The sequence below is a fragment of the Mustela nigripes genome, chromosome 4 (genome assembly GCF_022355385.1).
Source record: "Mustela nigripes isolate SB6536 chromosome 4, MUSNIG.SB6536, whole genome shotgun sequence".
NCBI classification, from domain to species: Eukaryota; Metazoa; Chordata; class Mammalia; order Carnivora; family Mustelidae; genus Mustela; species Mustela nigripes.
The window spans coordinates 96853431-96877953 of record NC_081560.1 but is presented as its reverse complement, the minus strand read 5'-3'; the positions used below and the strand labels follow the sequence as shown (position 1 = coordinate 96877953).

The following is a 24523-nucleotide window of genomic DNA, read 5'->3' as shown; positions in this document are numbered from 1 at the left end:
ATAGGAGCCAGGGTCCGGGAGCGCCCCAGTGGCTGAACACTGCCCCCCATCCGGGCTGGGGTTAGTCTTGGTCCTGACACTGTCCCGGGATCCTAGAACAGTCCTCCTGCTCATCCCTCAGGAAAGATGACTTGTGGAGGGAATCAAAGCCAGTAACCAGGATTCAAAGGGCAGACGCACCTGCTTCTGCCCCTCCTGTGCAAGGCACATGCATGGTGCCCAGTGGAGCCTGTCTGCCCCGTGGGGTGGTGCCTGGGCTGAGATGGAGGAGGGTCTCTGTGGCATGGGCTGAGGGTTGTCACCTGGGAGAGGAGCCTGGGAAGGATGTGGGCTTTGATCGGGGCTCAAAGCATGAATTATGGGTGAACTTAACCTTGCGGGAGGGCAAAGGTCTGTGCATTCCCTGCCCCGCCCACCTTGGGGGCAAAAGCTTTTCCTGGGCTGGAGGGGGAGGATGTGCAGACGGAGGCCTAGGACCCAGAGCTGCCCCTCTCCCTTCTCCCGGCTCTGGTCTCCGCAGGCATCTGTCTCTGCAGTCCGTTGACATGGCAACTAGAAGCCTACTCCTCCTGGACTTCTTTCTTGTTCTGCTCTTTGAAGAATTTTTTAAATTAAATCTTCTTGAAAAAAATATCCTGTGTGTCTGTTTTAAAAGATTTTAGTCTTGGGTGCAGAGCATAAGATGCACGTCCCCCCAAGTTCCACGCGCTCAGTGACGGCCTCTTTGACTTTCAGCTTCGGAGTGGAGCATCATGCTGAGCCGGAGCAGGGTGCCCTGGGGAGCGTGGGCGCCGTGACCGTGGCCGTGACCGTGACCGTGACTGGCAGCGGGGTCTCATCTGGGTCCTCTCTGTCGAGCTGCAGCAGCTGCCAAACCACCCAAGCCTGGGCAAGCCCCTGACAGGTGAGGTCCGTTGGGTGTTTCACCGGTACACACAGATCCGTCTTAGGAGGAGGATCGACTGTTAAATATTGATAAGGCGAGGTCAGTAAGCACTTGCCATCGCAGGCCGGGGTGTAACAGTGGCTCCTTTATTCTGGGTTTCTGCAGGGAGTCTCTGTACTTGCCTCTCCCTGGCCCCTCTCCCCGCCTTCACTCACTGGGCCGAGGTGGGTGGCCCGAGACCCGTCCTCGCTGGGCCTCGTCGGGCTTCGCGGGCCACCCTTTGTGTCTAGTGCGCGTGCCTCCCCCTCTCCAGGCCCCTCTTCGTGTTCTATCAGGAGGGGTGGGGGTACCACCTGGGCTGTCCTGAGACATGCATGTGAGCCCTCAGAGACTGGCACGGACCCTTCCTCCAGTCCCAGTCGGCGGGGGTGTGGGGATCTACTCATGCCCCCTGTGGGTGTCTTAGTGGGGGAACCGAGGCCAGAGCAGTCTTCCAGCAAATGCTCCTGCTCGAGCCTCTACTCCCAGGGAGGACGGTGGGTGAGGGAGAGAGTGTCCTTCAGCTCGGGCTGCTGTAGGTAATAGCACAGCCTGGGCGGCGTGAACAGCAGACGTGTGTTTTGGCTCAGCACTGGAGGTCGGGAGGCCGACATCAAGGGTGAGCAGAGATGGTTCCTCTATGGAAGGTGGCTTTGGCCTTTCTCCTTGGCATGGGGGTGGCTGCCTTCTCCCTGCTCTGAGCGTGGCCTGCCTTCTGTGTGCGCCTGTGTCCTCATCGCTTTTTCTTAGAAGGACAGGAGTCCTCCTGGATGACAGCCCACCTGTCACCTCATTTGACCTTAATCACCCCTTTGAAGACCCTTCTCTGAAGACAGAACGTTCTGCAGCTCGAGCTTAGGGCTTCCGCGTGGGCGCATGTGGATTTGGCCCCTAACCGAGGGGACCCCGGGCCGAGGAACTGGGCTCCACAGCCCTTGGGTCAGGGGTGCTGGCCTTTCTGTCCAGCTTGCCTACTTCAGGTGGTCTCTTTCCTTGACCACGGACTCCTGAACTGTACGGCGCAGAACAGAAGGGCTTCAATTCTTCGGTTAATCGGGATTGTTTTTCACACCTCCCTGGAGCATCCACCTCATGTGAGGTGATAAACGACATTTATATGTCCTGTTCCGGGCTGCGAGGGTACAGGCTTGCATTTCTTTTTCTCTGGATAGCTAGCATGGCAACTGACTTTTTATTCTGGGGTGTGAGGTTTTTTTTGTCCCCTGTGAGCCCTCGCAGATAAGACATCCCCCACACGGTTGGGAACAGCTGTAGCTTCTCCTGCTCCTGCCCCCTGTCCTGCTCCTGTGAACCGTGACCTCCTCGAGCTTCTCCTGCCTTCCTGCAGGACCAGTGCCCTCAGTCTTCAGTGAATGAGATGGAGAGGAAGCGGGTCGTGGCTGATTATGGCTCTGTCCCTTTGGTCTCGCAGACCTGGGGCACAGGTGCTGGACAGCTGCTGCTTGTCTTGGCCCTGTTTTCGCTCTCCTGGGGGGCCAGGTAGTTCCTGAAGCTCCGGGGGTGGGGTGCAGAAGGAGGGTGGCGGGGCGGGGGAGAGGGGGCCGGCCGATGCTCTCACCTGGAGGCGGCCATCTGCTGGACCCCTGTGCGCCTTCCCGCTGCCTCTGTCCTTTAGCCGGGACCTGGGGGTTCTTACGTGCGGTGCTGAGCTTCCCTGGGGGGTCTCTGGCGGGTCATCACAGTGCCCGAGATGCACATCCAGGAAAACCCAGGAAGCGTCCCTGGTCTCTCCTGTCCCCACTCCCTCAATTGTCAGACCAGCCTTCACCTCAGGTCCTTGCCTTTCCCTGTTAGCATTTGAGCACGGCTCTTCTTCTTCTTCTTCTTTTTTTTTAATACATTTCATTTATTTATCTGACAGACAGAGATCACAAGTAGGCAGAGAGGCAAGCAGGGGGGCTGGAAGCAGGCTCTCTAAGGAGCAGAGAGCCCAATGCGGGGCTCAATGCCAGAACCCTGGGATCATGACCCGAGCCAAAGGTAGAGGCTTTAACCCACTGAACCACCCAGGCGCCCCAAACATGGCTCTTCTTCAAAGCCGTGAGCCCCTGGTGCCGAGAGCCTCCCCAGGACCTCTTGGCTCAGGCACACAATGAAACCAAGTCTTGTTTCACAGCTGATCCTCCTGTCGGGGGCTTGAAATCTAATTCTCTATGGCGCTTAGGCTTGGGGTCCTCCGGTGTGGAAAGCACGGTGTAGGGCATGCCGCATCTGTCCTCCGGGAGTGGGGAGCTGGGTCTGGGGCCATCCATCCCTGGGTGGGTGACAGACTGCCTACAGAGGTCAGTGGGTGTCGTGACTAAGGGGTGGCTCCCTGAAGGTTGCTCCCGGGAGGGTGTTTCCAAAAACACTTGAGCTGCAAAACCCTTCCTTAGCCTGAACCATCATGTGATGTCCTCTTCCGCAGCAGGTGTCGGTCCCATTGATGCTTGTGGGGCCCCAGAGCCCCTTGGGCCTGGGGGGATGGCTGGATGGTGGATGGGTGCCTTTGTGTCTCCCCGTGGTACTGACAGCTCCCATAATGGGCTTCTCCAGGGATGAGGCCAAGGTAGAAACTCTTAGATTTTTTTAAAGCCAGTTTTTGTTTTTGATTTTAAGATTTTATTTACTTATTTGAGAGAGAAAGAGCAGGTGAGCACAAGCAAGGGGCAGACTCCCCACTGAGCAGAGAGCCCTATGCGGGACTCGATCCCAGGACCCTGAGATCATGACCTGAGCCGAAGGCAGACGCTTCACCGACTGAGCCCTCCAGACACCCCTAAAAGCCAGTTTGTATTATCCCTGGCCTCACTCTGCATCCTTAGTCCCAGACAGACGATTTAAAAACTGCACTTACCTGTGACACAGAGGTAGCAGGGGAGCGGGGGAGGTGCAGGTCTGCCGGCTGCGCAAGAGGCCATTCTGCTGGGAGGTCTAGTGTGCGTCCTCTGCAAGGCAGTGCCCGCCTCACCACGTGCACGGATGGCTCCGTGGCGTCCTCCACCGTCCCCGGCATCAAAGAGAACCAATCTGACCCGAGTTAGGCTCTGCTAATTTGAATGTGGCGTGTAACACGTTTGATGGAAACCATTGGATCAGTTCTCATTTCCTGACGTTTTCTGCTCATTTGGTAAGTTGCAGAGAGCCCATGTTTGGTACCAGAGGCTGTGCTAGGTGAGGTGCTGGGGGCTCTGGGCCCTTGGGCTGGCCACAGCCCTGGCACATGTGGAACATGTCCTAGAAGCAAGATAATCCCTTAAGAACTCATTTGTCTTTGATCTGTGAGTTGGAGCCCTGTCCCCGGGGGGGTTTAGGAAGATGCTGAAACACCACATAAGATGGTCTGAGAGGGACCGTTTAGTGGCCAACAGGGAGATTAGTAAATTACAGGCTTTAGTGTGGGTGGTGACTCTGACCAGGGCACCCAGCGTCTGGGTATGGGTGAGTCTGCCGTGGGGATCGTGATCCCGGAGGGACAGGGGGCTGTGAGCGACAGTGCGGGGGGATCTGTTGGGCGTTAGGGCCGCCCTCCCTCTGTTCTTCACTGTCGCTGCGTCCCAAGAACCCTGTTTGTTTTGGGGTCGTCATGGGAGACAGGGAAAGGTACAGAGGGGCTTACATTGCCCAATGTCTGTGTTCCCACTCTTGATCCCTCGGAGGCTCTGGTGGACCTACAGCTTGGCCGCCCCCTGGCCCCAGTTTTTGTTGCTTGTGTTGCTCTCTGCCCTCAAAAAGAGGAAGACCGAAGTCGCTCCTGCTGTCGCTTGAGGCCAGCGTTCGTGCAGAGACTTGAGGGGACCGGCACGCACGCTGTGGCATCTTCCTCTCTGGCCTGCTCCTTCCTCCATCCTTAAGGTTCTTTTGGCAGACTTTTTTTGTGTCGTCCCATGGAGTGCCCGTGTTGTTTCATTTCTGCCTCACACGGAACGCGACTCCCTCTCCCTTGCCATGCACGCGTCGCGCAGCCCCGGACCTTTGCCCCCATCGGCTGCTGGTAGTCCTGGCTTCTGGTCACCATGGATGGCCTTGAGGGCAGTGCTGGGTCTCGGCACCTGGCTTCTTGATGGAAGGAACTGACAGCTCGTGGCCTCAGCTGGAAGCAAGAAAGAGAGCCCCGTGCTCCCGGCTTGCGGGTCCCCTGGAGATGGAGCTCTCCAGCTCTCTTCTGTAGCAGGAGAGTCCATCCTCGTTTGAGAGGCTTTCTTATGACGGCTGCTCTGAAACCCATGCTGGTTCCAACCGACTCCTGTCACCGTGGGCATCTGTGGCTGTCTTCTCCTGTTCTGGTCACGAGGGATCTTGTTCTTGCAGTGACGGGTGAACTTCAGTGGTACTCTGGGCATCTGGGGTTTAGGGTGAGCGTCACAATCCTGCTTCATCTCCGTGGTGGGTCTTCCCCGTGGAGGCGTTGCTCCTGGTCTGTGTGGGGCTGTGTGGCCCCTGCCTGCTGGGCCTGGCCACTGTCACCTGAGGACAGCCTTGTCTCAGTTCAGGGGGACATCCACACCTTCCCAGAGCACTGCCTCCCCACAGCCGAGTGCAGGGGAAATTCCACTCGCCTTTGGGCCCCCTGGGAACAGGGTCGGGGAGTGGAGGGTGTACACGCATGCCTCGTTCCTTGTCGGGGGTCACTCCACTCCCACCAGACCCTGTTGGCACGGGAGGCGGGGGTGAGGGGCAGAGATGCCGACGCAGCCCACCTCTCCCTCCTTGTTCCCTTTATGATGCTGGGGGCAAGTGGAGGCAGAGCTCCCCCGGGGCCCCCCCAGGCCATACTCCGGCGAGGGGTCAGTTGTCCTGTTTCCGCTGGGTGGGACACAGAAGATCACTTCCTGTTTGGCCAGCAGACACTGTTCCGGGGGATCCAAGTGGGACCCCACCCCACCACTGCCAAGTCAAGGGCTGGATGGGGGCGGTGTGAAAAATGAGCCCCCGTGTGCCCTGCTGAGACTGGGGTGGGGGGGGGCAGGTTCTTCCAGTGCTGTTGGGTAGAGTAGGGTGGCTGTTGTGGACAAGGCTTTTGGTTTTGTTAGAACCGTTTTCTCCCCCCATCCTTTGTATGGGGTGTATGTATGTGGGGGGCAGGCTTTCCGGAAGCGTGTCTTGTGCAGGTCTGCTGGTGGTTTCCGGTTGGAGACTTGTGCTGTGCTCTGTCCGGGAATCTGTGTGAAGTGAAAGGAACCGGGAACTCACCGCGGTTTTCTTCCTCTGGAGGCCGTCCCGTGGTCCCCAGGCAATGGCCCTCTTCTCTGCACTGGGCAGAGCTCCGGTGGGGTTCCTGGGTGCGATTTGAGGGCCACACCTGTCACCTGTCTTCAAGAGAGATTTCCCGTTCTTTCTTGGGGTGGGGGAGCCTGGTGACGCAGTTCCTGAGGGGGTTGCCGGGCCGGCGGCAACAGAGCACTCCGAGGTAAAGGAGGATTCATTTTTCTCTGAGTCACAGTCATAGTTAGAGAGGGTGGAGGCCTGTAATGACGGTAATGACGTGCGGCGAGACGGTGACGGCGAGCCCGGGGGGACTGGGCGGCTCCGTGTCCGCGCTCCAGGCTTCCGCGTGGGCAGCAGCAGCAGCCTCGGTCCCGGGGACGGGGCAGCGGACAGAGACGCGGGTGGCGTTCCAGAGCTGCGCCTTCTTGGTCCTGCTGCGTCCACGGGTGACCTGATGCCCGCAGATAGCTTCTTGGGACGTCCTTGCTGCCGCGGCTGCTGCCATGTGTAGGACCAGTGGGGGGAGGCGCTGCTCTCAGAGTGGCACATCCTGCTGATTGCAAACTTCGGAGGAGAAACTCTTGGTGGTTATTTATCCTGACCCTGGTAGCGTGGCACTCGTGTGGCCTGTGTAGACACAAACCTCTTTCTTTTTCCAGCGGAACAGTTATAAAATTCCATTTTACCATTAGACATTCAAGAATGTCGACCATTTGTGACGGTCATGACGAACGAAAAGCCGAGTCTCACGTGAAGGAGGTTATTACGTGTGGAGACCTCTAGGACGTCGGAGTTGGGAGAATTTTTAGCGTCACCTAGGTGACAGAGAACCGTTTAGACCTTTTTTATGTAAGAAAGCAAGAGTTTGTAAAAAAAAAAAATAGGTGTTTCGATGTGGCGCATCTTCCTGTAGTCGGAGTTTAGGACTTCCCGTGATGGTTTTGAAAGAGGCGCCTTCATGGCTTTTTCCTTTTTGGGGGCTGGGGGTGGGTCTCGCCTTGTCCATGAGACCAGAGCTGTTCTCGCTCAGAGTCTGTGGGGCCAGGACAGACATCCTTCTGTTTTCACCTGGGCCGGCCCCTGTCCGGCCATGACGGTCAGTGTGCATGTTGCCTAAAGCCAGAATGTCGAAGGTCAGAGTGCATAGGCCGGTGAGGGTCGTAACCTCACCCCGTGTCGGGCCGGCTGTGCCCTTTACTTAGGTGGCCTCATCTCACCCCCAGCTAATGGTTGATGAGGGACCCTGGACCTTCTCCAGGCCACACAGTGGTGGGCGCTGACTCACACGTGGCCTGGGCTCTGCTCCACGTGGCTCCTGCTCTTAATGAGGACGCGAGAGGCAGAGCAGAAGGCTGGTACCTGGTCCCACCTTCCTTTCCGATTACAGAAGCAGGAAGGACTCATAGTAAAATGGGGGTTTTACGGGAAGCCCCATGGTCTTACTTTCCTCCCGTGCCCCTCCGATGCTTTGATCTAGCAGCGCGGCTCTCTGGAGCAGACACGGGATGAAGCACCATGTTTGGTGCCCGCAGTCTGCCTCCGTCAGCGTCTAAGGGAAGGCCGCTGGGTGTCTGCAGTTCCTGCGCCTTGGTCGTGGTGTTCGTGTGACCGACCGTGTGCATGTGCCTCTCTTCTTTGGAGCCCAGGTCGTAGAATATGAGAAGAGACAACTGCCTTGGGGCACCTGGAGGGTCAGTCGGTTGTGCTTCCGACTCTTGGCTTTGGCTCAGGTCATGATCTCAGGGTCGTGGGATCGAGCCCCGCATGGGGCTTCGTGCTGGGCATGGCGTCTGCTGGAGATTGTCTTTTCCCCTCTGCTCTCCTGCTGCTTCTCTCCCTAAAAGAAGAAGAGAAGAGACGCGGCTTCACGATGTGGTTTGTTGCTTCCGCAGAGGGTCCAGTGTGTGTCCCTCGGTGGCGGTTCAAGTCCTGCCAAGGACACAATGTTGGGGTTATTCGTCAGGAAAGACAGTTTTCTGGTTAAAGCCAATGGATTGAAAGTGAACGTATTTGGGTTGTTTTAAAACATTATCAGAACTCCCTGTAGCTAAACTCTATCTCAGAGATCCAGACCCCGGAGCCTGGGGGGCTTAGTCAGTTGAGCATCTGACTTTGGACCTCATTATTCAGCTCAGGTCTCGATCTCGGGGTCGTGGAATCCAGCCCCACGTTGGGCTCCACGCTGGATGTGGAGCCTGGTAAAAAATAAATGATTAATTTAAAAAATTAAAAAATAAGAGATCCAAATCTGAGGCTTGTGCAAACCTACTCACTGACTGAACCCTGGCCTTGGCAGAGGGACACGCAGTGGCCCTGGGATCGTCTCTTCTTGCCAGCCCCCTGTCTGATAATCACTGGTAGTGAAACCAGTAATTACGGACTGTCTTCTCTGGCAAACGGATGCTGAGCCACTCCCTCCGGGAGGGTACAGCTTCATGTGTGGGGGGCAGGCTTCCCAGACGACTTGTCCTGGGTCTGGCGGGTTGGCGTGTGGTGCACTCCGGGGGCTAACACAGGTCAGAAATGGGTGTTTCATCTTCGGGTCACCAGGGAAGAGCTGCGACTAAACTGATCTCTGGCCACGACGACCTCTCCGGAGCACAAGCCGAGAAGGGCTTCATGGGTCAGGTCTCTCTGCAAGGTGTGAATGGGTGACACGCTCAATGAACACAGTCAGAAGTAAGAGTGGTTATCTGTCCCCGATCATCCAGGTGGTGGACAGAGAGAGAGTGAGGGAGTGGGTGTGCATGGGGTCCCACCCACACTTGCCGTGGCTGTGAAGTTTCAGAACAAAGCTGACATTTACGCTGCCTGGAGCTATCAGAAATCTCTAAACCAGGACGCAAGGCTCACTTTCCCAGCCGTGTGAGGGATGCCGTTCCAAGCAAGATTCAGGACCCTCCTTTGACACATGCTTTGCAGGATTTGAGCTATGTCTCGTAGAGTGAGCAAAAGCAAGTCTCGCTCTGCTGACCTGTAGTCCCTATGCGTCTGGTGTCATAGGAGCCCAAGAAACGGGTTTACTTTGCTGAATTCACCAGCAACCCTGGGAAAGCTCTGGAAGGCAGTGCAGCCTTAATGCTTTCAAGATGTGAAACCCAGTGATCCTAATCACTTGTTTTTTGGATATGTAATTCCTGCACTTGGCACAAAACATAACTGCTCCAGAGGGCCTTCTGCGAGCTCCAGAGGGCCCCCAAGTGTCCTGGTCATCACTCACCAGTGGTTTGCGGTCAAGAGGGACTCCACAGGGAAGCAGCCAGTGTGCAGTCTAGCTGGGTTACTACCGCTGCTTGGGGGGCTCTTGAGGGGGAGCCTGGGGGCCGGGGACCCCACACCCCCTTCTCCAAAGCCCCAGAGACCGGGGTTCTGGCAGCTCCAAGTCTGGACTCGAGGGCCGATTGGGAAGGGAGGAAGCAGCAGGCCTTTGGGAGGCTGCAAATTCTCAAGCTTTCTTTAGCTGAACGTCCCTCGTCTGTGATATGGTTTTCCGCATACGGACAAGCGCTGTACTTTGAGGTGCTGATCTGTAGAACTTGGATTTGTATCTATTGTACAAGGTGTTTAAATCTAAGCACGGTTTTATAGACCTTCCCTCATTTTTCTGATAAAGTTTGAATTCCTTTCCCAATGATTAGAGGACCGGGTGTGCAGGCAGCGAAGTCAACGCCAAGGGCTTTCAGTGGTGTTAATGGCCCCGTGTGCCCGTGAAGGACGGGTTGCTGGGCGGTAGGTCAGGGACGTAGTGGGCGATGTGGGCGCCGTCACAGCGATCTCTCCCTTTTTCACTTAAGTGATTCAGTCTCTCATTTTTGTTCTTCTGTTAACGTTTGGATGTGCAGAGAGCAGTCCCTTAGAAGGCACCCACAAGCATTCGGTAATTGGTGATAATTCATACATCTCAACCGTCAAGGATTATTCTAAGTAACAGCACCAGTAGTGAAAACAAAACGTTAATGAGTTAAAGAATACACACGCACGCACACGTGTGTGTGTATATATATGTATATATCAGGAAAAGGAAGTTCTTTAAAAAGGACCCCAATTTTAGGCCTGTGTGTAAATCCGCATTTTAAGTTTAAGATTACAGTGGTTTTCCTTCTCCCCCTGGGGTCCCCGGTCACACAAGGTGGGATGCCGTCCTCTGCGAGTGCTCCCGATCCTACCTTTTCTTCGACTCCTAGGCCTGCTACCTATGCTGATTCTCTGGGTGTTCCCTGTTTGCGAGGTCCTGCATTCCCTGGGTGGCCCTGGCCAGGTCCTTCCTCATCGTAAAGGCTGTGTCCTCATCTGGGAAGTGGGGACGATCCCCTCCATCCTTCTGGGAAGGCGGGCTGGGGAAGGTGGGGTGAGCCATTCTCACGGACCCCCGTTGCCTCTGTTTGCATGACCCGAGGCCGGTGTGGTTGTCCCTGGCAGTGCATTCGTGGTGGAGGTCGGGAGGCCGCTCTGCCTGTGCGCATTCCCAGCTATTCTCTGTGGGAACCCTCGCTCTTCTCTCGCTTGGTTCTCTGTGGGAACCCTCGCTCTTCTCTCGCTTGGTTGTTTCTCAACTACCTCCAGTGCTGGGCACCTCGAGTCCTTTGGGTCATTCCTTCCAGGAGCCTTTGGGGGCTGGCTTAGCAACCTTGTCTTGCCCTTAGCATGGGACTGCACATGTGCATGTTAACAGACCCCACTGCCCGCGGGTGGAGGCAGCTGGAAATTGAAGACCAGCGTCCAGCCTTGGCCTCTCCTGGCTCACACGGACCAGATCCTGTTCCCAGGGCCTCGCATCCGAGCTCAGAACTCAGGTCCTGGATGTGGGCAGAGCACTGCCCCAGGACTGACCCTGACCACACAGTTGGCCGGTGTGGGTGACCCAAGGCAAGCTGCTTCTGCTCAGCCTCCTGGCCTGTCTGGTGGGACTCCCAATCGAGTCTCCCCGTGGATCATGTGAGGGCACGATGCCCCCCACCAATAATGTAAGTGAGGAGTGTGGCCATCACCAAGTTTTCATTTAAAGAATTTTGCTGGTTTTCTGTCTGGAGGCTGACCAAAGCACTTAGGGGTGAGGAACTGTGGATATGTGAATAGAATATCCCAAAGAGGTCTCTTACAAGAGACACAGAGTATAAAGTCAAAGGCGATGCTCCTACCTAGGGTCAAATGCAGATTCTTGTCCCTGAAGCCCTGAAGTTTGACGTGCCGAGGTCAGTCTCTGCTGTAGCTGGGTGAGGGTGGCCCTTTGGCCTGCCTCCCTTCCCCCTCCACCTGCCCGTGTTCTAGAAAGGATTCTTTCTATTGTGTCAGAAAATGTAATCGATTTTTGGAAGGCCAGAAGTGGACCAGGTATGGCTTCTCTCTGGGAATCTGGTCCTTAGGATTCTGGTGGCATTTGGAGGAGCTGATTATGTTGCTTGCTTCATCCCGTTGGGGTGGGCTCCCCACCCCACTTCTAGAAAGTGAGATGTGACTCTTCAAAGCTTTATTGCAATTTTCTCCCTATTGCCTCCCCTTGCAAACATCTTAAAAAAGGATTGCTCAAGTAAGAAAAGAGACGAGAGCTGTGGTTCTTCTCAACTTTGGGAACACCGTAGAGCTGTAAACCATGCCCGCTTCCCCAAGATTTTACTTGCGCTGCTCTGGGGTACAGCTCAGTTCCCCGGGATGCCCCCGTGGTTGGTGCTAGGCCAGGGAACAAGGGCCCCACTTTCTGATTCAACAGGTCCACATCCGGGCCAGAGCATGTGCCTGTGTGTGGGTTCCCAGGTGGCACCTGTGCTGTCTGTCCGTCTGTCCAAGGACCCTAATTGGAAAACCACGGGACTGTGGGGCTCTAGTTAAGAGTGTGGACTTCTGGACTGAGCTCCATCACATCCTCGGTCACTTCGGTCTCCTTCCCGTCACTGGCCCCAGGACCTTGATCCCTGCACTTCTTTTGGCTCTTGTCAACAGCGGGAATGATTCTAGTGTGAGGGCATGTGCGTGTGTTTGCACATGTACTCACACATCTCTATATAGCCTTCTGCCTGGTCTACAGAAGCACTTGGAACCATCTTTTTTTTTTTCTGGTCTTGACAAATTGAAATAATCGATAGTAAGAACGTCCAAGTCCATGGCTTTCTTTACCTGTACAGATGAAGGTGAAAGGAGTGTGGGTTTCAGTCTGTTTTATCTGTAGTGTCTTCTATCAGAAGAGATAGAATAAAAAAAAAAAAAAGAAGAGTGTTTCTTATTTTATTTCTTCTAAAGGAATTTATTTCTTTGAGAGAGGAAGAGAGCAGGAGCAGGGAGCCCAGTGGGGAACTTGATCCCAGGACCTCGGGGTCATGGGTCAGATGCTTAGCTGACTGAACCACCCAGGTTTCCCTATAAGAGTGTTTTTTGAATATTATTTTGATTTTGGTATATATTTATAATAAAAGTTCTAATTCTATTGAAGTCTCCAAATTTATTTCATCTGTAAAGTTACCATATGATTAAAAACTACTGCATCCCTTTTTTTTATTTTCAGTGTGAGTTTCTTGTCGACATGTAAGGTCCCTTCATTTGCTACAAGACCTCTGTATGCAGACGTCGTGTTCTGTGGAGGGTGAAGCCCAAGCCCTGTGGTTGATTGTTAACCAAACTGGGGGCCACGTGCTCTGCTGTTCTCGGGGGCGTGAGCATCTCGCTGGCCCTGCGCTTTGCTGGGCCTGTCCCTGTGCTTGTCACCATGCTAGACTTTTGTCCTGTTCTTGGGTCTCTGCCTGCTCTGTCTCTGTCCATCCCTTCCTGGCTCTTTTTTGAAACCATTTCTATTTCAGGTACTTTGAGTGTTTTTTTTTTTTTTGTTTTGTTTTGTTTTGTTTTGTTTTTAAATAGTGGAATAGTTCTGATTATTACTTTGAAAAGAAGGGAATCAGTTGACGTTTATTGGTACACATCATCATCTTCGAGAATACATTGTTTCTTTTTTGAATGCTGTTTTCATTGCCTGGTTTCTGTTTTCCCTTTGATGTTTGAAGTATTGTGAGTTTCTTTTTATGCGTTTGTTATGATTTAGAATGCGAATATTATGTTTTCAGCCCCACAAGTAACTGTCTTAATATGTCATGAACATTGGTCCATTACATTGTTCCTGGTAAACAGCAGGGCCTCTGGCTTTTATGGAAGGGAGCACTTTCTTCGTAAAAATTCCTACAGTGACTTAAGACTGGCAGCTTCTCTTTGCGATTTTATTTTTAAATTAAATGTTATTGTTTAAGCTCTGCACACACAGTGATGGTGGTTAGTCCCGGCAGCGTGCAGACCTTCTGGAGTCCCCACTGTGTGCCATCCTGGGTGCGGCAGGGAGCAAGACCACATCCTTGAACAAGAAGGCATTTACCAATTAACAAGTGGGGTAGGATTGAGTTCAGGTGCCGGTCGTGATCGTGGAGCCGGGTGGTGGGACAATGAGCCCTTCACTGCCTGTGCTGGGTGTCTTCTGAATGTCCTGAGAGGTGGCTGTGAGCAGAAAGTGGGAAACAGACATGCCAGAGAGGACATAGTAAATTCCCTAAGGAGACGTAATCGGTTTTCCTAGCAGTACTAAATGCATATTTTGGATTTGTGCCCGAGTCAAAATGGAGAGAGCCCTTCTTGCATGGTTAGTGACTTCAGGGGTGGCTAGGTAAGCAGAGGAGTTGTGTTTTTCTCAGAGTGGGTCAGAGGAGGTGACACGTGAGGGAGCTCGGGTGTTTGCTGGGGAGTGGTTGTCACAGACTGCTGCCCTAAGCCAGGCAGGAAAGGGGTGTGGGTGCAGGGAGGTGGGGGCAGGGTGGCAGGTCCAGTGGGCAGCACTCTCCATCCTGGAGGGTGGGTATGCAGGGGAAGCCCGTGTGCTCGCAGGTCCCCACTACCAACCCGAGCCTGACTCTATTTTTAGATGGTGGGTTGCGTCCATCCTCGCGCCAAGCATCAGCTTCGTGGGTCACGCACAGCGTGTTTGGGAAGGAGGACAGATCAGAAGGGGGAAGCGTCGGTGTGGATGGCCCGGATCCTGAGCACGGTGCCAAGTGTGCGTCTCAGGCGGGTCATGAGATGTGAGGGTCCTTCAGCAGACCTGCCGGAATCCTAGTCAATTTTCTTGGCATAGGGGGTCCTCCTGGTGGGAGGGCACCGGGCCATTGAAATCCACTGCGAGCTGACTCTGTGGTTGGTTGTGATGTGAAAGGCCTATGCGTGCCAGCCTTCCGGGTCTCAGGAATGCCTGAAAAAGCTTTATTTGGTGCAGTGTTTTCAAATTTTAAGACAGTTATATCATTTAATGAAGTAGAAATTGCCCTTAAAATGGAAAAACAAGCATGAAACAGAAAGAACAAAGGCATTGTTGAGGTTTGGCTGCTGGACCCACAAGTGTAAATATTGACGTTGTTGAGAAAAATGTTGACTCGAGAATCAGCTAACTTTTGGCTTTGCCTGAACTATTTGTCTGAACTGTAGTCTAATAAGGAAGAAAGTTCAAGCTTAATGGTGAAGATTATTTAAATTTTCATCCTAAGTTCAAAAAGGGACAGACCCCCTGGATCCTTGGGTGGCTCAGTCGGCTGGGTGACCGACTCTTGATTTCAGCTCAGTTCATGATCTCAGGGTCATGAGATCGAGCCCCGCATTGGGCTCCACACTCAGCGGGGAGTCCATTCCCTCCCTCTCTTTCTCTCTTTTCTTCTCTCCCTCTAGTTCTGCTCCTACCCCTGCTCACCCTCTAAAAATGAATAAGTAAAAGCTTTAAAAAAAGAGGGGGGGGGGACAGATGCCAATACATTATTTTTAACAGCAGCGGACAAAATTCATAATCAAAAGACACATGAAACCAACACAGTGTGATGACCTTCTCCATAAGCCCCTTTCATGAAAGGAAGAGCGAAGACAACAGTCATTGGTACAGTTTCTGAGTCCGTCTACAACTGTTCATGAGGACACCTTTTATTGTTGAAGGTATAAAGTTGCAGTATCTGCCTGCCTGTCAGGCCCTTCTCCCGCTGTAGAGCACATTATTTTGGCAAATCAGCTGATGATTTGAATATGGGACTCTTTTAAAGGGGCATAGGATGTTACCCCTGCACCGCTGTAGGACATTTCAAAGTGTGGTTTTTTTTGTTGTTGTTTTTTGTTGTTGTCATTGTTCAGGAGTAGGATGGGGGTTTGAGTTTCCACCAGAGCACAGATCATGACCATGGTCTTTGTCTTTGTTGGGTGTAGATGGCAGGGCGTATTTACGGAGGGCTTGCCCTTGCCATGGGGGTTCTGTTTCACCAGCTGGACACTTGGGTTCACAGAGTCACACAACTGAGAGAGGGCATGCTTGTTCAAGAGAAACCAAAATGGATAAACTGTCAGCAGTCTCCAAGTGGTAGAACTAGTGTGACTGGGAACGTGGTGGCATTTAAAGAAGAAAAAAAAAAGTTTGTATAAAAGTCAGTTTGTAGTCATTGTTTTATCCATCTTCGTTTTAGCATCCTAAGAAATTCTGCTGAATCTCATGGTTGTATTAAAAAATATTTAGCAGGGCTGGGGGGGGTGGGGGTGTGCCTGGTGGCTCTGTCGGTTGAATGTCTGACTCTTGATTTCGGCTCAGGTCAGGATCTGTGTTGTAAGATGCAGCCCTCACTGGTCTCTGTGCTCAGTGGGGAGTCTGCTTGAGATCCTCTCTCTCCCTTTGCCTCCTCTCCCATGAATAAATAAAATCTTTTAAAAAATTGAGCGGAGAATGTTAATTTTATTAAAGGAAGCTTATCGAATTGCCAACTTTTCTGATATTTAAAAACTGGGGGTAAAATATATGAAACCTAAAATTTACTACTTTAGCCATTTGTTAAGTGTGTAATTCAGTTGACTTAAGTACATTCACAATGTTGTGTAACCATCATGGCTATCTATTTCCAGAACTTTGTCCTCATCCCAAACAGAAGCTCTGTATCCATTGAACACACTTCCCTTCTCCCCAGCCCCTGCTAACTTCTACCTCTTGTTTCTGTACTAGGTGCCTCATATGAGGGAGGTCCTACAATGTTTGTGCTTTGGTGACCAATTTACTTCATTTGGCATAATGTCTTCAAGGTTCATCCATTTTGTAGCATGTATCAAAATGACATCCTTTGTCAAGGCTGAATAATATTCCTTCTCATGGATAGGCTACATGTTGCATGTTCATTCATCTGTTGACAGACACTTAGGTCGTTTATGCACTTTGGCTATTGAACACAGTGCCACTGTGAACATGGGTGTACAAATATTTGTTTGAGTCCTTGCTCCCACTTCTTTTGGGGTATATGCTTAGAAATAGAATTTTGGGAACTTATGTTCATTCTGTTTGATTTTTTGAGGAGTTTTTGTTCCATTTTCCATAGAGGACACAACATTTTATATTCTCATCAGTGAGGCAGAAGGGTTTCAGTTTCTCCACATCCCCACCAACACTTGTGATTTTGTGTGGCATCTCATGGTGGTTTGATTTGTGTTTCCCTAATTACTAGTGATGTGGAGCATCTTTTTATGGGTTTATTGGTTGTTTATTTGTTTACCTTGGAGAAATGTCTAGTTATAGTCTTTTGGCCATTTATGCAATAGGTGGTTTGTTTTCTTATTGTTGACTTGTAGGTGTTCTTCATATATTCTGGATATTAATCCCTTATCAAATAAATGATTTGCAACCCTTTTGTCCTTCTCGGTGGGTTTTTTCACTCCCTCGATCATGTCCTCTGCACAAATGTTTTTAATTTGGATGAAGCCCAGTTTGTCTCTTGTTGTTGTCTGTGCCTTTGGTGTCTTATTCTGGAAGTCATTCTCAAATCCAACATCATGGAAACTTTTCCGTAGGTTCATTAAGGAGCCTAATTAGTTGATTAGTGTGAGTCAAAAGTTCAACCTCATCATTTTGGACGAGGCTATCCAATTTTCCCAAAACCATTTATTGAAAAGACTGTCCTTTCCCCATTGGATGGTCTCAGCACCTTTGTTGAAAATCAGCCAGCCATTATATATGACGGTTTGTTTCTGTGCCCTCTATTCAAGTCCATTAGTCTGTATGACTGTCCTTCTTCCATTTCCTGCTGTCCTTATCACTGTAGCTTCATAGAGGGTTTTGAAATCAGAAAATGTGAGTCCTCCAATCCTGTTCTTTTTCAAGGGCTTTTTTGGCCATTTGGAGTTCTGTGAGAATCTCTATAGATTTTAGTAGGTTTTACGGATTTCTTCAACAAAGCTGGAGGGAATTTATGAGGGACTGCACTGAATCTCTAGATTGCTTTGAGTATTATCATCATCTGAACAATATTAAATGTTCCAAATCCAAAACACAGGATGCTTATCTTATTTATATCTTCTTTCTATTCTTACAGCAACATCTATAGTTTTTTGTGTATCTTTTGCTTCCTTAGTTGAATATATTCCTCGTTGTGATTCTTGATGCTGTTTTGAATGGAGTTTTCTTTTTTATTTTTTTAAGATTTTATTTATTTATTTGACAGAGATCACAAGTAGGCAGAGAGGCAGGCAGAGAGCAAGAGGAGGAAGCAGGCTCCCTGTTGAGCAGAGAGCCTGTTGCGGGGCTTGATCCCAGGACCCTGAGATCATAACGTGAGCCGAAGGCAGATGCTTAACCCACTGAGCCACCCAGACACCCCTTGGAGTTTTCTTAATCTCCTTTTCAGACTTTTTGTTAGAGTATGGAAATTCAAGGGATTTTAGTGTGTTGATCTTCCATCCTGCAACTTTAATGCATTTATTAGCTTGAGATTGAGTGTGTATCTTAGTAATCTTTAGAGTTTTCTGTAGATAAGATCATGTCATCTGTGAACAGAGATCATGTTAGTTGCTTTCCAGTTTGGGTGTCTTTTATTTATTTTTCTTGCTCTATTACTTTAGCTAGAACTTCAAATGCAATGTTGAGTAGAAGAGGTAAAAGCTGGCATCCTTGCCTTGTTTCTGGTCTTAGGGAAGAGCCTTCGATCTTTCACCATTAAATATGATGTTAGCTTTAGTTTTGAGACATTTTAGGAGAGACCAGAGTTACCCTGATCTTCTTAGTATATCTAACTATAGTTTTCCTGTTCCAAAGGGACTACTCAACAGGCTTATGGGATATGTATTTTTCTGGCTGATAAGCAATCTCACTTGATAAATACTTTCAAAGGTCATATTAAGGTGATAAAATGGCCATGTTTCTGTGATATTTTTGGCACTCCAACAGCCATTAAATCTGAACCTTCAGGGGGAAAGTAGCATGTTTCCCTGTGTTGAACACATCCCAGAGTTCCGGAGGCATACGAGGCAGGGCAAGCAGCAGGCACAGAGTGAGCTGGAAGGAGTGTGGGAAGCAGTGGCAGAAGGAGGTGTGGGGCAACGTGTTAATATGGGTGCAAAGAGCGTCCTTAAACGGCCAGGAAGGCCCATCCTATGTGGCAAGAAGGGGGAGCCAGGAGGACGGGAGTCCCTCCCCAAGGCCTGCCAGGATGTAGGCGAAGGGGGGGAAACAGCATCCCAGGAAAGTGAGACTTCAGACTGAAGAGGTGGGAAGATGTATTTACAGAAGGGCCCAGAGCTGGGAAGCTGTCCATGCAGAGCCATCAGACCCTCGGGGGGTTGGGGAGGCCCAGAGGAGACAGCACAGAATCATCCTGGCAGCCTGCTGTGATCGGTTGGTGTGTTTATGTCAGAGTTCTCCAGAGAAACCGAACATATATGGGTCTGTATGGAAACTTACCTTAAGGAATTGGCTCGTGTGACTGTAGAGGCTGACAGATCTGGAGTCCGTGGGGCTGGCTGGCAGTTCAGGAACTCAGGCAGGAGTATGCTACAGTCTTGAGGTCAGATCCCTTCTCGGGGTGACCTCAGACTTTGCTCTTATGGCTTCAACACATTGCACAAGGCCCGCGCCCATTATGGAAGGTTTCCCTTTACTCAAGTCTGTGATTTCAGATGTTAACTGTACCTACAGAGCACTTTTATTAATTTATTTATCTATTTATTTTTTTAAATTGATTTTAGAGGGAGAGAGAGAATGTACGCGTGTGCATGCATAGCGGGGAGGGGCAGAGGGAGAGAGAGAGTCTCAAGCAGACTCCGTGCTCAATGTGGAACCCGATGAGGGGTTCAATCGCACTACCCTGAGATTGCGCCCGGAGCTGAAACCACGAGTCAGATGCTTAACTGACTGTGCCTCCCAGGTGCCCCGCAGCGTACTTTCAGAACAGCCTCTAGGTTGGTGTTGGATTAAATGGCTGGGCCTGGAGCCTGGACACATGGAGCTCGCCACCATGGGGGCGTGCAGGTGTGTAGGGCTGGGAGCTGCTGGCCCTGCCGGAGGCTGGAGGGAGGTGACCCGCCACAACTGTGCCCAGGCGGGGAGTGGAGTGCTCCCGCCGGCTTGTTTGTGCTTCCATGTCACCTGCCCTGTTCTTTCCAGCCCAGCGGCCTCTTAGGGTATGTTCTTCAGTTTCCGTCCAGGTGGCTTAAAGGATCCTACACAACTTGCAGGAAACATGAGTGGTCGGCAGTAAATGTTACATGTTTAGGGTGCTTCTGTTCCCTTTAGCTAAAATGACAATTTAGTAGCGTTCTAATACCTTGCATCTGAATTTGTTTTCTAGGACCACCAGAACCAAATAGTACGGACTGGGTGGCTCAAACAACAGAAATACATTTTCTCATGGCTCTGGAGGCTGGAGTCTGAGACTGAGCTGTGGGCAGGGCTGTTCCCCCCCCACCGAGACCTCTGTCCTTGGTGTTCAGACGTCTGTCTGCTCCCCGTATGTTCCCATGGTCATCCGTCTGCGTGTCTGTGTTCTGATTTCCTCTTACACCAGATCAAGGCCCACACTAATGCCTCACTGGAACCCAGTCACCCCTTAAAGACCTCCCACCTCCAAATTCAGCCACATTCTGCGTCCTGGGTTTTAGGGCTTCAACTTCTGATTTTGGGGGAGGACCCAGGTCAGCCCATTACTGGGTCTTACCTTGATTTCTGTGCTGTTTCAGCAGATGAAATCCGTATCCTGACTTTTGTGCCCCATCTGATTTTAGGTATCCCCTGGGAAGCTTCTGTGAGTCTCTGATTTCTGAATTCTGAAGACTTCAAACTATCTGGAGGGAGCATTTCTGTGGGGGGGTGGGTCATGGGGCCCCGATGGGCAGGTGCTGTTCCCTTCACAGCTGGGTGCTGCTCTCCGCACTGATCTGGAAGCTGCTGTTCTGCCTCCGTGTTAGGCTCGTTCTTTCTGGGGGCTGTTGTCCATGTTTCTGGGATTTCCTTCGTGCAGGTTGAGTTTTCTGCTGTATTGATTCGATGTGACCGCCCCCAGTATCCAGTTTATGGTGTCCTAGGCCCCTTCCTGCCTGTACTGTTTCTTCCATTCTCCTTTTCAATTTTGTGGAATGAAATGAGCCCCTTTCTAAGTTGTCCTTATGTTTTTCATAGTAGAGCGACTCCTGGGAGATGGGCCCTTCCACGCCCTGAGCATAGGAGCAGAAAGTGTTTGCTCAGGGGGTCCGTCCTGCTGGCTGTGGCCCCTGGACGTGGTGGGGTGGCCGTCGTGGAGTTATTTTGTTTTCTTCTTGCTGTAACAGGCTGGCATGGATGACCCCCCAGAGTCCCCTTTGTGAATGCTGCCCTGCTTAGATCCAGATGCTGAGAGCCTGTTGAAGTGGGGGCAGCGTCCACTCTTGGCCTGGGTGTTGGGCACAGTGAACGCACAGTTTACCTTGTGGGGAGCAAGACTGGGAAGGAACATTTACAATTCTGTGTAGCCAATGAAAAGATGAATATAAGCCTAGCGTGGGGCCAGGAGCCCAGAAGGGACACAGACGGAGCCATCTTGGAGCAGCAATGATTGGCGAGAGGCAGTCTGTGGGGACTTCCTGGAGGAGGTGATTGCTGAGCTCAGTCCTACAGGGTATAGTGTGTTTGCTGGTGGTGGAGCTGGGGCGGACAGTTGCAAGGACAGAGGCTCAAGAAAGCCTCTCGTGGCCCAGAGTTATGAATTATTCAGGGTGTCTGCACCATGGAGGAAGGAAGGGTGCAGGACGTGCACCTCTGGGAGTGATTATGATGGGGAGCGTTCGTCGCTGCCGTTCCTGAAAATGTTTTCACGACTGATGACTCTGTTCCTGGAATCCACACCCCGCTCTCTGCCTGCTGCTGAGATTTCGAAGGAAAGATGGGTCTCAGAGAAGCTCGCTTCACGGAAGTTTGGCGGAGCGTTCCTTTTTTTGTTTGTGTGTTCAGAGGCACAGGGAAGGCCCATCCCGAGTCCAGGCCAAGGCACTGGTCGCCCCCCGCCCCTCGTCCCTCACCCCAGCCCCAGCCCGCTGCATCAGAAGGGAGGGGCCTGTTTCAGACTCAGCTGGGAAACTCGTCTGCTTCGTACATGGCGAGCTGGTGGTTTGCTCCACAGTAGAGTAAAACAGCAAAAGTCAGGATCTTTGTTTCCTGCTTATTAGGAGCTCCCTGGAAGAGCCAGTATGCCTTTTCACGTAGCTGCTGGTATTTGCAGCTCATGTAGAGGGCGGGAAAGTCTCCCGGGTCTTCGCAAGTCCATTTCTGGGAATGTTCTTCTCAGGGGTTGTACTCACAGACCTGGGGCCTTCAGGAAGAGGGTTGAGCTGGCGGGGGGCCCTTAGATGCCCCTGACAGTGGTCGATCTTGACTGTGGCCAGGGGACCCAGTGTGCACACAGGCAGCCCCCCGAGGACCCCAGCAGCACATACCCGCCTCCCTGCCTCATCTGAATTGGGCTAAATCCATCATGGCCCAAGTATGATAAATGGTCAGGGTGTAAATATTTGTAACAAGGAAAGGAACCCAGGGGTCCCTGGGAGCTCCTGAGAAGGCATGCGGTCAGTGCCGTGGGCCAGGTCCCCTTCGGCGGTCTGGGGGCTCTGTAACTGGCTCCTGTCTCAGAAGGCTGGCTGGTACCCCCGGGGGTAGAGATCCCGACCGAGCACCTGACTGCCCGAGGGGTGTCCCAGCGGCAGTCCCCTTAGTCATGTCGTTCTTAGCCAAGTTGGGAGGAATGAATTTCTTCTCTGCTCGGGCTTCTCACCATCTGTCTCCATTGCAGGTGCTGCAGAGCGGTCAGTGTAACGGGAAGGAGGAGCCGATGGCTTTAGCCGGCTGCCCGGATTCCTTCTTGCACCGTCCATACTACCAGGTAAGGGGGAGCGTGGGCGGCTGCTGCCTGCACGGGCAGTGGCTCAGGGCCACGGCGCAGATGGAGTTAGTGACCGCGACCCACTCCGTCGCTGGCCGTGGCTGCACTGGGGCTGCTGGCACGTCCCGCAGAGGATCACATGTCTGCCGTGGTTGTCTTCACTTATTGCTGCGAGGCTTATCACCTGTCCTCTCTGTCCGTGGCACCCTCTCCTCGAGGAGCTTGTCATTGTTGTGCGGCTTTGCCTGTGACCCGCGGGGTGGGGTGTTCAGGTGTGGTCATCTGCTGGGCCCCAGAGCCCAGGTGGCAGGGGCCGTGGCCCCTTTGGGGACGTTCATGTGGGGATACTGCATCCTGGGCGAGAAGTGGGGAGAGGGTGGGCTCTGGGCCCAGGCGCGGCCTGTCTTTCAGAGATGGAGCCCCCCCTCCCCCGCCGAGACTGGCTCCTTCCCGCCCCGTCACCCAGTAGTCTGCGATGGGGTTTGGTGCAGGGCACGGCACATTCAGACCCGGCCCTCCAGGTTCTCAGGCTGCCCGGTGGGTCTCCCCTGGACGCTTCCTTCATCTTCCGAACCACTTTTGTGTTTGAACTTCTACTTGACCGTGTGCAGGGACACATCTGAAGGAATGCACTAGCCAGACTTGGTCTGTCTTTTTCTTTTTCTTTTTTTTAAAATTTATTTGAAAGGGAGCAGGGGGAGGGTCAGAGGGAAAGGGAGAAGCAGACTCCCCGCTGATCAGGGACACCCCCCACCCCCCATCATGACCTGAGCCAAAGGCTTCACCAGCTGAGCCCCCCGGATGCCCCAAGCTTGTCCATCTTTATGAGGCTTCGGACACTTCACGCACTTGTACCATCTTTCTCTCGCCCTCAGTGTCTCCCCAGCAGGGCTCCCAAGCTTTGAAAGTCCTTCCGTATGCTCTACCCTTGATCTGATACTGTTGTCTCCTTCCTTCATCTGTAAAGTCTCTCTTTGGTAATAGCGATGAGAATTTCCTTGTGTGCCACGGCTGCGGAGAGATTTCCTTTTTAATTTTTTTTGGCATCAACATGATGTGGACCTTCAAAGAGAGGCTGAAGGTTAGGAATTATTCATTGTAGCTGCTGAATTTGAGACGAGACCAAAGCTGGTCACCAACCAGAAAAGAGCACTGGCACCCTAGCCAAAATGTGGAGCGTGCTGGGGACAGTGGGTCTGTTCCGTGGGCGATTTTGTGCAAGGCCCTCTGCCTTCTGCCGGACTGATCTCTTGTTCTTAGAGGGCCTCACCCTGTTGATGAAAGCTCTGTGCTGCACCCGTGGCTCGTTCTCCCATGGTCACTTAGCTTTGCCCAGGTGTCTGGGCCCAGACTGTGCCCATCGTCTGTCCTGCTGCCCTACTGTCACTCTCAGATGGAGGGGATGGATCAGTGCACCACAAGGGATACTGTCCCCGGGGCAGTCTGTCTGAAAGTTGGTGGAGAAGTGTCTTCGCCAGCTGGTTATGGAGCAGACCTGCAGGGTCAGACCTGATGGGCACCACCGAGTCCCTCTTGCAACCTCCCCGTCCCCCATCTTCAGTTTCCCGCAGGGCCACACAGAGATGGCAGAAGCGCCAGGCGAAGGTCACGCCTCAGTCCCCAGAGAGCTGTTTGTCTTGGCTGACTCAGTTGCCGGAGGCTGCTCTGAAGGAGCCAGGAAGCCATGGGTGCGTGGTAGTCAGCCCAGCGAGTCTCTGTTGCCCCTGGAGGAAATGCTCAGTCATGCCGTTCGGTGACTTTGGATGGCATGGTCCGCCTCCCAAAAAAACCCAGCAGCCAGACTTGGCAGCTCACATCCACCATTCCTGGGAAATCGGATGACAGTTCCAGAATTTCTCAGAAAATGGGATGATTTACAGGGAGTTCCAGTCTTAGGCAATCTGCAGTTTTAGCAATTAGAGAAATCTCCTAAGTTAGAGAGAAGAATTCTTAAGATTGTCAGCGACGAATGGTTTTCTGATTCTAGCTGTTCACTTAGAACTGGGGTGTGGATTCGTGACAGGGTTTGGTCAATAGATTGCTGAGATACAGACCTTTTTATGGACACAGAAGCACCCACATTAGCAAGTGCATTAAGTTATCCTGCTCTCCGTGGTAAGGGACCATGTGGAACGGGCATGACGGGCCCCAGGGCTGGTGGGATGCGGCAAGCAGCTTCCCTCTGAAGACTTCGCTTTTCCTTTAAAATATGATCATTATCATAGTTCTGTGGCCT

At 52.2% G+C, this 24523-nt stretch overlaps 1 protein-coding gene across 6 annotated transcripts in view; it reads left to right on the top strand.

Annotated features, from left to right (window-relative positions):
- The window catches only part of GRB10 (growth factor receptor bound protein 10), a 171978-nt gene that overhangs the window by 31654 nt on the left and 115801 nt on the right, over positions 1-24523 (top strand). For 4 of the 6 annotated variants that reach the window (XM_059397196.1, XM_059397195.1, XM_059397199.1 and 1 more), the window contains exons 2-3: positions 736-904; positions 22198-22287. In XM_059397196.1, the coding sequence (XP_059253179.1) occupies positions 22237-22287 (51 nt within the window). In that variant the 5' untranslated portion in view covers positions 736-904; positions 22198-22236. Of the gene's footprint in view, positions 1-735; positions 986-22197; positions 22288-24523 lie in introns of those variants that run through there. The other 2 variants (XM_059397197.1, XM_059397198.1) reach the window with 2 other exon arrangements.